Here is a 16,875-nt window from a genome sequence, read left to right on the forward strand (position 1 = left end):
TTTCTGATTATCCCCTGCAGGTGTGAACTGCATGAGGGCACCTGGACTCACTGCTACTGACAGTGGAGAGAGGCACTCACCTCGGGAGGTGCCAGGAGAGGAGTCACCAATGAACATCATTTAGACTTTACTTTTTAGAGCAATTTTGGAGTCACAGCAACATGGAGGGGAAGATACAGAGATTTACCATATATCCTCCATCCCCTACTTGCCGCATTATTAACATCTCCCCCAAGATGGTACATTTATTGAGAGTACAGTTGACAACTGCTCATTGTCACATCATCATTACCGGAGTCCATAGTTTGCGTCAGGGTTTACTCTTGGTGTGTATGTTCTACGGGTTTGGACAAAGGTTTAATGACATGTGTCTATCATCAGATTATCATACAGAGAATTTTTACTGGCCCTTAAAATCTGCTGTGTTCAGCCTCTTTGTCCCACTCTGCCCCCAAGCCTCTGGCAACCACTGATCTGTTTCTTGTTTCCATAGTTTTGCCTTTCCCAAATGTTTTAGAGTTAGAATCATACATCAGGTAGTCTTTTCAAATTGACTTCTTTAACTTACTGTTATGCATTTTACGCTTCTACCCACTCCAGTATTCTTGGGCTTCCTTGGTGGCTCAGATGGTAAAGAATCTGGTTGCAATGTGGGAGACCTGGGTTGGGAAGGTCCCTGGAGAAGGGAAGGCTACTACTCCAGTGTTCTTGCCTGGAGAATCTCCAAGGACAGAGGAGCCTGGTGGGCTACAGTCCATGGGGGTTGCAGAGTCAGACATGACTGAATGACTTTCACATTCACAAGTCTTTTATAGCTTTATAGCTCATTCCTTTTTATTAATGAATAATATTCCATTGCCTGGATGTATCATAGTTCATTTTTCCATTCACCTTGTTTAGTTTTATAAGTTGCCAAACTGTCTTCAGAAGTGGCACTCCCCCCAGTCATGAGTGGGATCTCTTGTAGCTCCATACCCCTGGTGTTGGGTACTGTCAGTGTTCTAGATTTTGGCCATTTTAATAGGTGTGAAGTGGTATCTCATGGCTATTTTAATTTGTAGTTCCTTGATGTATATGATGTGGAACATCATTTTGTGTGTTTGTTTTCCACCATAGTAGATCTTCTGTGGTGAGGTGTCTTAAGTCTTTGGGATATTTTTTAAATTGGATTGTTCATTTTCTTATTGTTGAGTTTAAAGAATTTTTTGTATATTTTGGATGCAAGTCCTTTATTAGATGCATTGTTTGCAGATATTTTGTTCCAGTCTGTGGCTTGTCTTCCCATTCTGTAGACAGTGTCTTTCTCAGAGCAGAAATTTTTAAGTTTTAATGAAGCCCAGCTTATCAATTCTTTCTTTTATGGATCATATCTTTGGTGTTGTATTTAAAATGTCATCACCATACGCAAAGTCAGCTAAGTTTTCTCCTTTTTTATCTTCTAGGAGTTTTGTAGTTTTTTGTTTTATGTTTAGGTCTGAAGTCCATTTTGAGTTAATTTTTGTGAAGGGTGTAGGGTCTGTGTCTAGGTTCATCTTTTTGCACGTGGATGTCTAGTTGTTTCAGCAAGATTTGTTGAAGAGACCGTCTATACCTCATTGTGTTACCCTTGCTCTTCTGTTAGAGATGAGTTGTGTGGTCTACTGCTGGGCTCTGTATTCTGTTCCATTGATCTGTTTTTCTGTTCTTTTGCTGTTACCACATTGGCTTCGTTATTGTAGCTTTATAGTAAGTTTTTTTTTTAAGTCTTTATTGAATATTGCTTCTGTTTTTTGGTTTTTTTTTTTGGCCGAGAGGCATCCCTGAACAGGGACCAAACCTGTGCCCCCTGCATTGGAAGGTGAAGTCTTAACCACTGTACCGTCAGGGAAGTCCCTGTAGTAAGTCTTGAAGTCAAGTAGTGTCCGTCCTCCAAGTTTGTTCTTTTTCAGAATTGTGTTGGCTCTTCTATATGTTTGCTTCTTCATGTAAGCTTTAGGATTATTTTGTAGATTATCTACAAAATAGCTGCTGGGATTGCTCTGAATCTAGAGCTCAGGTTGAGAAGAACTGACCTTTTGACAATGTTGTATCTTTTAATCCATGAGCATGGGCTATCTCTCCCTTTATTAAGTTCTTTGATTTCTGTTATCTGAATTTCATGGTTTTTCTTATCTAGATCGTGTATATGTTTCATTATATTTAGACCTAAATATTTCATTCTTTTTGGAAGGTAGTGAAACACCTGATACTCTGATTTTAATTTCGGATTTCACTTGTTCATTGTTGGTGTATAGGAAGCTGATTGACTTTAGTATATTATCTTTGTATCCTGCAGCCTTCCTATAATTGCTTATTAGTTTGCAAGAATTAAGTGTTCTTGATTCTTTGGGATTTTCTACATAGACTGTCATGTCATGTACAAATGAAGATAGTTTTATTTATACTTCTTATATCCTTTTCTGGTCTTACTGCATTAGCTAGAACTTTCAGCTAATTGTAAAGAAGTGATGAAAGGGGACATCCTTGCTTTGTTCCTGATTTTAGTGAGAAAGCTTCTAGTTTTCACCATTAAGTATGATGTTAACTGTAGGTTTTTTCGTAGATATTCTTTATCAAGTTGAGGAAGTTCCCCTCTGTTCTAATTTGCTAAAGGTTTTTATCATGAAATGGGTGTTGGATTTTTGTCAATACTTTTTCTGCATCTGTTGATAAGTTCATGTAATTTTCCTTTAGTCTTTTAATATTATGGGTTACTTAACTGATTTTCAGATGCTACACGAGCCTTACATACTTGGGATAAATCCCATTTGGTTGGGGTGTATAATTCCTTTTATACATTTTGGATTTGATTTGCTAATATTCTATTGAGAATTTTCACATCTTTGTACTTGAGAGATATTGGTGTGTAGTTTTCTTGAAATGACTTTATCTGGTTTTGGTATTAAAGTGATGCTGGCTTCATGGAAAGAGTTAAGAAGTATTACTCTCCTTCTGTTTTCTGGAAGAGATTATAGAAAGTTGGTACCATTTCTTCCTTCCTAAATGTTTGGTAGAATTCATCAGTGAACCCATCTCAGCCTGGTGCTGTTTTGAAAGGTTATTAACTATTGATTCATTTCTTCAATAGATACAGATCAGATCAGTCAGATCAGTTGCTCAGTCGTGTCCCACTCTTTGCGACCCCATGAATCGCAGCACGCCAGGCCTCCCTGTCCATCACCAACTCTCGGAGTTCACTCAGACTCACATCCATCAAGTCAGTGATGCCATCCAGCCATCTCATCCTCTGTCGTCCCCTTCTCCTCCTGCCCCTAATCCCTCCCAGCATCAGAGTCTTTTTCCAGTGAGTCAACTCTTCGCATGAGGTGGCCAAAGTACTGGAGTTTCAGCTTTAGCATCATTCCTTCCAAAGAAATCCCAGGGCTGATCTCCTTCAGAATGGACTGGTTGGATCTCCTTGCAGTCCAAGGGACTCTCAAGAGTCTTCTCCAACACTACAGTTCAAAAGCATCAATTCTTCGGCGCTCAGCCTTCTTCACAGTCCAACTCTCACATCCATACATGACCACAGGAAAAACCATACCTTGACTAGACGAACCTTTGTTGGCAAAGTAATGTCTCTGCTTTTGAATATGCTATCTAGGTTGGTCATAACTTTCCTTCCAAGGAGTAAGCGTCTTTTAATTTCATGGCTGCAGTCACCATCTGCAGTGATTTTGGAGCCCCCAAAAATAAAGTCTGACACTTTCCACTGTTTCCCCATCTATTTCCCATGAAGTGGTGGGACCGGATGCCATGATCTTCGTTTTCTGAATGTTGAGCTTTAAGCCAACTTGTTCACTCTCCACTTTCACTTTCATCAAGAGGCTTTTTAGTTCCTCTTCACTTTCTGCCATAAGGGTGGTGTCATCTGCATATCTGAGGTTATTGATATTTCTCCCAGCAATCTTGATTCCAGCTTGTGTTTCTTCCGGTCCAGCGTTTCTCATGATGTACTCTGCATATAAGTTAAATAAACAGGGTGACAATATACAGCCTTGACGAACTCCTTTTCCTATTTGGAACCAGTCTGTTGTTCCATGTCCAGTTCTAACGGTTGCTTCCTGACCTGCATACAGTTTCTCAAGAGGCAGGTCAGGTGGTCTGGTATTCCCATCTCTTTCAGAATTTTCCACAGTTTATTGTGATCGACACAAAGGCTTTGGCATAGTCAGTAAAGCAGAAATTGATGTTTTTCTGAAACTCTCTTGCTTTTTCCATGATCCAGCAGATGTTGGCAATTTGATCTCTGGTTCCTCTGCCTTTTCTAAAACCAGCTTGAACATCAGGAAGTTCACGGTTCACATATTGCTGAAGCCTGGCTTGGAGATTTTTGAGCATTACTTTACTAGTGTGTGAGATGAGTGCAATTGTGTGGTAGTTTGAGCATTCTTTGGCATTGCCTTTCTTTGGGATTGGAATGAAAACTGACCTTTTCCAGTCCTGTGGCCACTGCTGAGTTTTCCAAATTTGCTGGCATATTGAGTGCAGCACTTTCACAGCATCATCTTTCAGGATTTGGAATAGCTCAACTGGAATTCTATCACCTCCACTAGCTTTGTTTGTAGTGATGCTTTCCAAGGCCCACTTGGCCTCACATTCCAGGATGTCTGGCTCTAGATGAGTGGTCACACCATCGTGATTATCTGGGTCGTGAAGATCTTTTTTGTACAGTTCTTCTGTGTATTCTCGCCACCTCTTCTTAATATCTTCTGCTTCTGTTAGGTCCATACCATTTCTGTCCTTTATCGAGTTCATCTTTGCATGAAATGTTCCTTTGGTATCTCTGATTTTGTTGAAGAGATCCCTAGTCTTTCCCATTCTGTTGTTTTCCTCTATTTCTTTGCATTGATCGCTGAAGAAGGCTTTCTTATCTCTTCTTGCTATTCTTTGGAACTCTGCATTCAGATGTTTATATCTTTCCTATTCTCCTTTGCTTTTCTTTTTTCTTCTTTTCACAGCTATTTGTAAGGCCTCCCCAGACAGCCATTTTGCTTTTTTGCATTTGTTTTCCATGGGAGTGGTCTTGATCCCTGTCTCTTGTACAATGTCACGAACCTCATTCCATAGTTCATCAGGCACTCTATCTATCAGATCTAGGCCCTTAAATCTATTTCTCACTTCCACTGTATAATCATAAGGGATTTGATTTAGGTCATACCTGAATGGTCTAGTGGTTTTCCCTACTTTCTTCAATTTAAGTCTGAATTTGGCAATAAGGAGTTCATGGTCTGAGTCACAGTCAGCTCCTGGTCTTGTTTTTGCTGACTGTATAGAGCTTCTCCATCTTTGGCTGCAAAGAATATAATCAATCTGATTTCGGTGTTGACCATCTGGTCATGTCCATGTATAGAGTCTTCTCTTGTGTTGTTGGAAGAGGGTGTTTGTTATGACCAGTGCATTTTCTTGGCAAAACTCTATTAATCTTTGCCCTGCTTCATTCCGTATTCCAAGGCCAAATTTGCCTGTTACTCCAGGTGTTTCTTGACTTCCTACTTTTGCATTCCAGTCCCCTATAATGAAAAGGACATCTTTTTTGGGTGTTAGTTCTAACAGGTCTTGTAGGTCTTCATAGAACCGTTCAACTTCAGCTTCTTCAGCGTTACTGGTTGGGGCATAGACTTGGATTACTGTGATATTGAATGGTTTGCCTTGGAAATGAACAGAGACCATTCTGTCGTTTTTGAGATTGCATCCAAGTACTGCATTTCAGACTCTCTTGTTGACCATGATGGCTACTCCATTTCTTCTGAGGGATTCTTGCCCGCAGTAGTAGATATAATGGTCATACCCCTCGTCCAAGGTAAGGAGCAATGGCTGCACTTTGCTGGAGCAGCCGTGAAGAGATACCCCACGCCCAAGGTAAGAGAAATCCAAGTAAGACAGTAGGTGTTGCAAGAGGGCATCAGAGGGCAAACACACTGAAACCATACTCACAGAAAACTAGTCAATCTAATCATACTAGGACCACAGCCTTGTCTAACTCAATGAAACTAAGCCATGCCCGTGGGGCAACCCAAGACGGGCGGGTCATGGTGGAAAGATCTGACAGAATGTGGTCCACTGGAGAAGGGAATGGCAAACCACTTCAGTATTCTTGCCTTGAGAACTCCATGAACAGTATGAAAAGGCAAAATGATAGGATACTGAAAGAGAAACTCCCCAGGTCAGTAGGTGCCCAATATGCTGCTAGAGATCAGTGGAGAAATAACTCCAGAAAGAATGAAGGGATGGAGCCAAAGCAAAAACAATACACAGCTGTGGATGTGACTGGTGATAGAAGCAAGGTCCAATGCTGTAAAGAGCAATATTGCATAGGAACCTGGAATGTCAGGTCCATGAATCAAGGCAAATTGGAAGTGGTCAAACGAGATGACAAAAGTGAATGTTGACATTCTAGGAATCAGTGAACTGAAATGGACTGGAATGGGTGAATTTAACTCAGATGACCATTATATCAATAGATACAGACTGATTCAAATTGTCTCTTGTGTGAGTTTTGGCAGATTGTGTCTTGCAAGGAATCGGACTGTTCCATCTACATTATCAAATTTGTGGACTTAGACTTGTTCATAGTGTTTCTCTAGTATCCTCTTAATGCCCAGGGGGTCTTTCGTTTCTGATACTGGTAATTTCTATCTTTGTTAGCCAAGCTAAAGGATTATTTATTTGATTGATTTTTTTCAAAGAACCAACTTTTGATTTTGTTGATTTTTCTTCATTGATTTCCTGTTTCAATTTCGTTGATATCTGCTCTAATTTTTATTCTTTCCTTTGCTTACCTTGGGTTTCCTTTGTTCTTCTTTTTCTAGTTTCCAAAGATGGAAGCTTAGATGACTGATTTTAGGTCTCTTTCTTTTCTAATATGTGTCTTTGATGCTGTAACTTTCTAAGCTCTGTTTTCTCTGCCTCCAGGAAATTTTTGGTAAGTTGCATTTTCATTTTAACTTAGTTCAAAATGTTTTGTAATTCCTCTTGAGATTTCTTCTTTGACCTATGTATTAGTTAGAAGTGTATGCTGTTTAATCTCCAAGTAGTTTGGGATTTTCAGCTCTTTCTTTTAGTGATTTCCAGTTTAATTTCATGCTCGTGTGAGAGCAGACATTATATCATTTCTGTTCTTTTAAACTTATTAAGGCATATGTTATGGCCCAAAATGTGGTCTGTCTTAGTGAATGTTTAATGTGAACTCAAGAAAAATATATATTTTGCTGTTTGTTGGATGAGGTGTTGAAGGGTGTCAATTATATCTAGTTAATCAATGGTGCTGTTGAGTTCAACTGTGTCTTTATTGATTTTCTTATTTATTTATTGTTTTTGGCTGCACTGGGTATTCGTCTAGTTGTGGCGAGTGGGGTTACTTTTTTGTTGCAGTGCACGGGCTTCTCATTGTGGTGGCTTCTCTTGTGGAGCACTGGCTATACGCGAATGGGCTTCAGTTAGGGTTGATTTTTTGTTGGCAGGATCTGTCCATTTATTTATTTAGACATATAGTTGATTTACAGTGTTGTGTTAATTTCCACTATACATTAAAGTGACTCAGTTATACGTATATGTATATTCTTTTCCGTTTAATTTTTCATTATGGTTTACCCCAGGACGTTGCAGCCAGCTCCCTGTTTTCTGACTGTGCTGTGCAGTCGGATCTTGCTGCCCGTCAGGGTCTTTCTGTTTCTGAGGGAGGGATGCTGGGGTCTTTTCCTCTGATCCTGGATTCCTGGGCTTCCTTGCAGTTGTATCAGTTTTGCCTCATGTATTTTGACAATTATTATCGGGCGCATACATGTTAAGGACTGTTGTGTCTCCTCTACAGTTGACCTTTGTTGTTACCTGATGGTCTTCTTTATCCCTTATCATGTTCCTAGCCCTGCAGCTTTATTTTAATTAGTGGTAGTGTGGTGTATTTTTCTTTACCCCTTCATTTTTCATCTCTATGTGTCTGTATATTTAAAGAGAGCTTCTTACAGACTGCATTTCGTTGTGTCTTGTTTTCTAATACACTCAATGACAATCTCTGTCTTTTAATTGAGGTTTTTATGCCATTAATATTTAAAATGATAATTGATATACAGTTGACCCTTTAACAACTCAGGTTCACTTAAACATGGATTTTTTTTCCATTGAACACATTCTGCAGCACTGCTGCATCCACAGTTACTTAAATCCATGGGTCTGGAATCCTGTGATGCAGAACCTCGCAGATTCAGGACCTTGAGGATGTGAGGGCTGACCATAAAGTTATCCACAGATGTTTGACTGTGCAGAGGGTTGACGCCCCCTAACCCCCAGTTGTTCAAGGGTCAGCTGTTGTTGGATTACTCTCTCGCATGTTTGTTACCGTTTTCTATTCATTGCTTATGTTATTTTCTTCCTTATTTTCTCATTCACTTTGGGAGTTCAGTAGTTCAGTTGAGCATCTTATATGATTCTCTTTTCTGTCCATTCTTTGCCTATCAGTTATACTTATTTTAAATACTTTTTTTAGTGGCTCACCTAGAGTTTGCAATATTTACATTTAAAAATATGGAGCATTTCATGAATTTGCACATCATTGCAAGTTCTGCGTGGTTCTGATTCTAGTATATGTGCTGCTGAAGCGAGCACTTGATTTTACACCCAGGGTCCTTCCCAGCAGTTGTTTCCCTTTGGTTGGATAGTCACCTTCAGCAATTAGACACTGCCATGAGGCAGATGTGAACAGACCAAAGTGCTGAGCATCAGCCTGAGGGTTCCCACTTCTTTGCAGGTAGCAAATCCTGTTTTTATCTCTGACTGGTGTCTGCTGTGCCTTTGCTCCAGCCTCAGGGTCACTCCCATGCTGGTTCCAAGGCCCCTATGGCATTATCGCTGCACTTGTTAAGGCTTTTGGCCCCAGACACCACTTGGTTTCATTTTCAAAACTGCCGTTTCCTCTCTGGAAACAAAGCACAGACTGGCCACCTCTGTTGTAGGTGGTGGTGAGAGCATAGTTCTTAGGCTAACCTAGTAATACCCTTATTCCTTCCTGTCTTTGAACAGATGTGATGTTCACGGGTACAGCAGATGGCCGAGTTGTAAAACTTGAAAATGGTGAAGTAGAGACCGTTGCTCGCTTTGGCTCAGGCCCGTGCAGTAAGTTTTGGTGACCACCTTTGTGTCTCTTCAGACACCCAAGGAAGGTGCTGAGAGGAGCTGTTTCCTGGAAGTCAGGTCTTTGGAAGAGGAGAGCCCCGCTGTCCAGCTGAGGCTCCCTGTGGTCATACTTTCCCTCCAGGCCCCTCACACCCCTCACCTCAGCACGCACCCCAGAGCTTCAGTGGGAGGTGCTAGGCTTTGTTCCTCAGGTGCCAAAGTGCATTCCCGCACTAGCCTACCGTGGACCTCAGCCCTTCATCCAGAGTGAATTACCCTTAAGTCCCTCAGGTTTTAGAAACTCACTATTTAAGCACTGGTAGGTGGGCTGCCATCTATGGGGTCGCACAGAGTTGGACACAACTGAAGCGACTTAGCAGCAGCATCAGCAGCACAGACTTACTTTCCCTTTTGTTAGGAGCTAGAATGTTTTTGTAAAAATGATGCATTTTTATAGTAAAATGGGAACAGCACAAAGAAGAAAGTAAAAATCACCTAGAGTCTTCTCAGGTGTAACTTGTTAACAATGTAACAAATAACTTTTCAGATCTCTTTCTGTTCATGGACTCACACCCACACATGGTTGTAAGTGATGGGATTATACCCTGCTTATGAGTATTCAACCTGCTTTCCCACTCGGTATTGTGGCCATATGTGCCTCTGCAGTAAGCATCCTGTGATAAGCATCCTAATATAAGCACGCATGGTAAGTGCCTCTGCAGTGTGTCCTGCAATAAGCACTCTGGTAAGCACCCTGCAATAAGCACTGAGTAGTAAGCACCCAGTAGTAAGCACCCTGCAGTAAGCACTCTGGTAAACACCCTGCAATAAGCACTGAGTAGTAAGCACCCAATAGTAAGCACCCTGCAATAAGCACTCATTAGTAAGTACCCTGCAGTAAGCATCCTGTGGGAAGTGCCCTACAGTGAGTGCCCAGCACTAAATATGCTTTACCACAGGTTTAAAAAGAATATAGGTAGTAGAACAGGAGAATGGATCTAAGGAGTAAAATGGTAGCTTTTCCTTTATGATGGGTGGAGGGACCCTGCCATGTCCTTGGACGGGCACAGCATTCAGGTCCAGCTGTGGGGCTTCAACCCCACTCCTGGAGTGCTGGGGGATCCAGGGGTGGGGCCTGTGCCTGCTGGGAGATCTGGGGGTGGGGCCTGTGTCTGCTAAGGGATCTGGGGGTGGGGCCTGTGCCTGCTGGGGGATCTGGGGTTGGGGCCTGTGTCTACTAAGGGATCTGGGGGTGGGGCCTGTGCCTGCTGGGGGATCTGGGGTTGGGGCCTGTGTCTGCTAAGGGATCTGGGGGTGGGGCCTGTGCCTGCTGGGGGATCTAGGGGAGGGGCCTGTGCCTGCTGGGAGGTCCGGGGGTGGGGCCTGTGCCTGCTGGGGGATCTAGGGGAGGGGCCTTTGTCTGCTAAGGGATCTGGGGGTGGAGCCTATGCCTGCGCTGACTGTTTTGAGTCTCCAAACGCTGATGTGAGCGTGATCCTTGAGTGCCAGTTGCTGTGCGTGTGTCCACATCCTGACTCTCTGGTGGGCCCTCTGGACAGACTGGACAATCATCCTAAGCTCTCAGGGCCTGGGACACGGTGGGGGCTGATGCCACGGTCAGTTTTGTTCTCTGCAGCACGATGCAGGTTTAGGACGGGATAGATAAGGTAATTGGACACTGATGGGCTACAGGCAGAATCTGGGGCCAGCCACTGATTCCTGTCTGTTTCCCTAGAAACCCGAGATGACGAGCCTGCTTGTGGGAGACCCCTAGGCATCCGGGCCGGCCCCAACGGGACCCTTTTTGTGGTTGATGCGTACAAAGGACTGTTTGAAGTAAATCCCTGGAAACGTACGTGCCAGTAACTTGCTTCCTTCTGTGATGATTGTGGATCTTTTAAATAAGTGTGTATTTATTTATAAATGGGTTTAGTAGAACTTGTTCAGTACAGCCTACCGGAGACCCTGGTATTTTTCTTACGTACCGAATGGTACTGAAGGTCTTGCCTGCAGAGAGCACCAGAATTCACGTCATGTGGCTCCTCACTCGAGCCTGTCTCAGGTTCATACCTTCCTCTCCCCTGACCACCGGGTCCCAGAAGGTCTCATTCCGAGGGTGTGAGGCTCCTCTTCCTATCTTCACTTTTCTGTGTGTCCGTCTGGGCTCCCTATTTGTTTTCTGCTTCTCAGTCTTCTCTTTTTCCTTCCCCTTCATCTCTTGTCTTTTTACTTTTCCTTCCTCCAGCTGCTTCTGCTGTTTCCCTCCCCTGACTGGTCATGGTGTCCTGTGGACCAGTGCTGTGATATTGCTGTGTGTGCTTAATTGGGAGGGTCACGTGGAGGGAGGAGTTGTCATTGTGGGTGGTGCACAGGGCCCCTGGGTGGCCCCCACTCTGCCGGGTGCCGGCATGTGCCAGTTACTCAGCCTCTGAGTCCGCTTGCCTCACCACAGAGTAGCGCTGACGGGAGGGCCTGCCTTGGGGGATTGTTGTGGGGGTTTAAATGGGGTTGGACGTAAAGAGAACTGAGCACTCCATGAGTGTCTGTGCTACAGCCTGAAAAGACTTTATACTACTCCTGCTTTTCACATTTAAAAGCAGGTGAGGGGAGCATTGTGTATTTCTCTCAAATAGAAAATTGCCTTATTATCCCCAGACTCTTCACAGATTTTTAAGTCAGTTGGTCTTGGGGAAAGGAGTTCCTCATCCATAGGGAGGATTCTGCCTTTAGTGGGCTTCTAAAAAGTTCATCACTGAACAGAAAGGAGGGAAACACTGTGCGAAGTACTGCATCTTCTGACATAGGGAGTGGGGAAGCTCCCTTAGTTTTTCCTTTTAAATAAGTTAGGTTGATTAATAGTTTGAAACTATTGAGCCACATGTTTTTAGAATGAAAGCAAGTCTCCCCCCTTTCTTCTTTCTTTCTTCCTTCCCATCCCCTCAGGTGAAGTAAAACTGCTGCTGTCCTCTGAGACCCCCATTGAGGGGAGGAAAATGTCCTTCTTGAACGATCTTACAGTAACTCGGGACGGGAGGAAGATTTACTTTACGGATTCTAGCAGCAAATGGCAAAGACGAGATTATCTGCTCCTGTTGATGGAGGGGACGGATGATGGGCGGTGAGTGTCCTCCTAACTCTGCCCAGGGCGGCTGTAGATGGGCAGGATGACGTCAGAGAGTGTATCACGCCCAGGAGTTGGTGGGTGTTTCTGAGCATCTGCTCAGCTATTAAGGGGGGATCTTAATGTCTCTTGGAAATAGGTGGTAGACACAACAGGGCAGCGAGATGTTCTCACTTCTCTTTGGAGAAATGAAGCTAAGAACAGCCAGGCCATCTGAGGGTGTGGGGCGTGGTCTAGCACCTGGCAGGAAACCTCAACTCCTGTGAGGCTGGAGCCATGGTGACCCACCCTGGTGTGAGCTAGCGAGAGAACTGACCGTAGGCTTGTCTGGAGGGGGGTGCCTGGGGGGCTCTCCAGGGCCAGCCTGGAACTGGTCTGAGAGGAGGATGGGGGCCCTGCTGCTCCAGTGGAGGCCAAGTGCTCCTGCACAGGCCCTGGCCCAGGGCTCCAGCCCAGCATGGCTCCCAGATGCCCCGTGACCCTCTGTGTTGGCGCCTGCAGCCTGCTGGAGTACGACACTCAAACCAAGGAGGTGAAGGTTTTGCTGGACCATTTGCGGTTCCCCAACGGGGTGCAGCTGTCTCCTGCGGAGGACTTTGTCCTGGTGGTGGAGTTGGCCATGGTGAGGATCAGGAGGTGCGTGAGCTGGCTGGCGTGACGGGCGCCGGACCGGGCTGAGGGGTGGGGCGGGGCCTGGGGGCCTGGGTGAGAAGCGGGGCTGGGCTGGTGTGAGAGACCCGCTTTAGAGCCTGGGACGTGGCAGAGGTCGGTCCTTTGTCAGGGGAGAGTTGTCTTCTCTCTTTCCCTCAGCCTTTTTGAGTGTCGCGGGCTGGGAGAGTCTCGGAAGAACGCTGATTGTGGTCCTGGCCCGGCCCGGTTTCCGCCGTGGCCCAGTTCCCGCCCCTGCTTCTTGCTGGACCCAGGATTCTGAGGCCCTTGCAGCGGGCCCTTGCATGATGTGCCCTCATTTGTGATGGATATATTGGTGTTTGGCTCCAATTTTTTGTTTTGGGGGGCTGCTGTTCATTGCCTGCTTGGTTGACTTTTTCAGGTTCTACGTGTCTGGCCTGATGAAGGGAGGGGCTGACGTGTTTGTGGAGAATTTGCCTGGCTTCCCGGACAACATCCGAGCCAGCAGCTCCGGGGGGTACTGGGTCAGCATGGCGGCCATCCGCGCCAATCCCGGCTTCTCCATGTTGGATTTCTTATCCGAGAGGCCTTTTCTTAAAAAAGTGATTTTTAAGGTAAACATGAAAACTATGATTTCAAGAAACAAAATGAAATTGCATCTCATTGGGGGTTTTTTTGACCCTTGTGAAAGCTCTAAAAATTCTAGTTCTGCTTATGGTATCTGATACTTTCAGTGACTTCTTTAAACTTATCCTTTGCCTTAAAATGTGAATTTACATCTTTGAGCCCTCTGACTCTTGCCCTCCTTGTTTCCTCATCTGGAATTGTCACCCTCACCATCATGACCTGTTGGGCCTCTGTCCTGCTTGTTCCTCTTGCTCTCCCCTGGACGCCCAGCCTTTGGCTCTTCCTCACGTGGTTTAGGTGCCCCTTCCTTCTGCCTCCCCGGAGCCTCGTCATGCCCTCCGTGGGATCCTGCCCATGGTACTGGTACTGAACTGTTTGTAATCTAAGGTCCTAGAAGGTGCCAGGCGGCGGTTCCTGAGTGAGTCTGTGCACATGTGCTCATGGACAGACCTTTGTACCTACATTCATATATCTTTACCTGTTCCTTTAAACTGAAAACTCTTAAGTAAGACTGATGTTTCTAGTCCAACACCACAGGATCTGTGCCTGTCTTCTTACCATCCATGTTGGTACTTCCTTTCTCTAAGGGTGAGAAACCTGGGTCCCGTGCTCCCTCATGCCTGTTTGATCGATTCCCCAGTGTCCACATTTGTAGCCTTTGTCCCCAGCATCACACGGCCCTGGTTAGGGCTCTGGTACCCAGGCCAGCCCTTCTCCCTCCTCCCAGTTTCTCCCTCCTCCCAGCCACGTGTAGGGGCCTGCTGTCTCCTTGGGGGCCCACGGCCTGTGCCAGCCACTCCGCTGCAGGACACCATCTCCCCTGCTTGGAGCCATGGCCTCTCCTCCAGGGTGGAAGCTCCCTACTCAGACTGACTCCCTGGTTTGGGCGACCCCTGCACGCACCTAGCCTGCTTAGCCCCACAAGCCATTTTTTGACTAAATGTTTTGGGACCAATAATTTTAAAAGGCAGTAGCACTCTTGTGTGGAGGGGAGCAGGTGGGGAGGTGGTTCAGTGGGGGGCAGTGCAGGTGGGATGCACCCAGCAGGTGACAGGACTGGGTGCCTGGCTGCGGGTCTCCAGGTGGGCTTGTTGTCTGGGCTCCAGGGTCTGCACCTGCCCTGCCATACTCTCTCTGCTCTGTGCTTCCTTTGCAGCTATTCAGCCAAGAGACGGTGATGAAATTCGTGCCACGGTACAGCCTTGTCCTGGAGCTCAGTGATAGCGGGACCTTCCTGAGGAGTCTGCATGACCCCGAAGGGCAGGTGGTCACCTACGTGAGCGAGGCGCATGAACACAGTGGGCATCTTTACCTGGGCTCCTTCAGGGCCCCCTACCTGTGCAGACTCCGCCTGTAGTCTGCTTAGGCTTGCTGTCACCCTGTGCCCGTTGTCACCCAGAGCCCTCTGTTACCTGGAGCCCGTTGTCACCCCATGTGCCACCCTTCCTCCATGCCTGCTGGTCCGGGAGGTGTGTGGCCCCAGGACACCTTCACCTGAGCTAGGCCTTGAATTTGCTGAGGGGAAGATGAGTCCTTGTAAAGCCATTTTCTCTTAAAAACCTCCCCAAGCGTGGTGATTGTCTCTGGGACCTGGGGACTTGGTGTACTTGGGTGGGGATGGATTTGTGGGTGGCAGCTGGGGTCTCGTCCCTGCTGCTGGCTGTGTCTCACCAGCCTTGGTATCTTTGCTGTTAAACAGGTGATACCTGCCTTTGGGGGAGGGACCCCAGGAGGGTGAGGAGAGCTCAGAACAAATGTGTGTGAGACCTCAAGATGGGCTGTGCGGGCAAAGACTTCCCCAGAGTCGTAAGGGACTGGGCCTCAGCCCTGGGCGTCCCTCCTGTGGCTCCCACCCTCTTCCCCAGCCCAGCTCCCGCCCTCCGTCCCTGGGCCCCCGCCAGTGTTCTGAAGGCAAGGACCTGGATGTGTGTGGAGGAAGAACATGTTGATTCTAGCTGCTCAGAGGACTAGCCGGCTTCTCTGTGTACAGCTTGCTGTGCAAATCACAGGATGGGGATGGAAGGTGGGCGCTGGGCACCAGGAGTCCTGTTCACAGCTGGTTCCTTGTCCCCGGACCCAAGTGTGAACAGTGCATGTGCTGGGGTCGCTTCTGTTCCGGTGTCACAAGCCTGACAGATGTGCCCACACGTGGTCCTGGTGGTGGGCGACCCTTGTGGATTGACCTGTGGGTGGTGTTGCCCGAGACTTTGTTCTCTGCTTTGATTTGCTCCAACAGCGAGTGAGGTCTGTTTTTCCGTGTGTCGTGAGGGCTGTTCTGCTGGGATCGTGCTTGCATTTGCTTGGTGCCTCCGCCATGGCCTCCCACACTGACTCAGTCCACATGACACCGCTGTTCTGTTTCCAGCCTGCCAGGTAGGGCTGATGTCTGCTCCTCCCTTTCCTGGCATTTGTGAGAACACATCAGGGATTGTGTGTTGGAGTTGTCTTTGTGAGTTGAAAAGATGGTATTTTGAATGGATGACAACAGTGAATGACGTCAAGGAGGGCCGACAGCAGCGGTGAAACCTGAACCGTTTGTGTCGTGTGCTGACTCAGGTTCCCCCCGCCCATTTTAGGGGAGAACAATCAGTCTGATGGGGGCCCGTCCTGGGTCGTCTTCTGCTCAGGGCCAGCTCCCCACACAGCTGTGCATGGCAGTCAGACTGGCTGCGTGGCAGTGACCCGTGTCCTGTCGGGTGATGCAACCTCATGGGAAGTGGTGTTTAATAGGCAACAGTGCACCCGTGTATGACGTCTGCAGGAACAGTAGGGTAAAACCTGACCATTCTGCCATGAAAACGCAGCCCAGGCGCGCTGACCCTGAACGTTTCTTGGTTGGGAGCCGGGAGCCGAGGGCTGCACTGTCAGTGCAGAGGAGCTCGTAGCTTTTCACAGTTTTCAGCAAAGGTGTCTTTTTTTTTCCCCCCTGACTCAGGTGTTGCTTTTCTGTCTCAAAGTGTCATTTCCTGTGTTCTTTGTGGTTATTTGCCATGGTAAGGTGTAAAGTATAGTTTCATTAGTCTTAAATATACGATAGACTTTTGTTGTAACATAAAATGAATTTGTTCTAATGTGAATTGGTAACATGCTCTTAAAATTAAAGCAAGTGATTCATTCATTGTGTGCTGCTTTATCATCTGTTATGAAAACACCGTCAGTACTCCGTCACTGCCTTTTATAGGACCGAGGCTTCACGTTGAGGTTCTGTCGTCAGCGTTCGCTCTGCCGTGCTAAATGGTTTTTACATGTGCTGACCTCGTAATGATACAGGGAGACTGGCCGAGTCTCACTGGGAGCGGAGGCTGGGGAGGGAGCTTCCCAGAGGTGCAGGCAGCCGGGGGCTAGGGGCAGGGTGACTGCCCAGCCCA

At 46.4% G+C, this 16,875-nt stretch overlaps 1 protein-coding gene across 5 annotated transcripts in view; it reads left to right on the top strand.

Moving 5' to 3' along the window:
- Nucleotides 1-16,625, top strand: part of APMAP (adipocyte plasma membrane associated protein) — a 30,378-nt gene extending 13,753 nt beyond the window's left edge. For 2 of the 5 annotated variants that reach the window (XM_086331183.1, XM_086331184.1), the window contains 7 exons: nucleotides 9,037-9,129; nucleotides 9,677-9,835; nucleotides 10,865-10,981; nucleotides 12,073-12,247; nucleotides 12,752-12,886; nucleotides 13,302-13,494; nucleotides 14,664-16,625. In XM_086331183.1, the coding sequence (XP_086187309.1) occupies nucleotides 12,123-12,247; nucleotides 12,752-12,886; nucleotides 13,302-13,494; nucleotides 14,664-14,864 (654 nt within the window). In that variant the 5' untranslated portion in view covers nucleotides 9,037-9,129; nucleotides 9,677-9,835; nucleotides 10,865-10,981; nucleotides 12,073-12,122 and the 3' untranslated portion in view covers nucleotides 14,865-16,625. The remainder of the gene's footprint in view (nucleotides 1-9,036; nucleotides 9,130-9,676; nucleotides 9,836-10,864; nucleotides 10,982-12,072; nucleotides 12,248-12,751; nucleotides 12,887-13,301; nucleotides 13,495-14,663) is intronic. The other 3 variants (XM_086331181.1, XM_086331182.1, XR_015138748.1) reach the window with 2 other exon arrangements.
- Nucleotides 16,626-16,875: the final 250 nt, after the last annotated feature.

This window comes from Bos grunniens, chromosome 13, assembly GCF_055505025.1.
Source record: "Bos grunniens cultivar Pamir isolate PY7600 chromosome 13, Bosgru_T2T1.0, whole genome shotgun sequence".
Taxonomy (NCBI): Eukaryota; Metazoa; Chordata; class Mammalia; order Artiodactyla; family Bovidae; genus Bos; species Bos grunniens.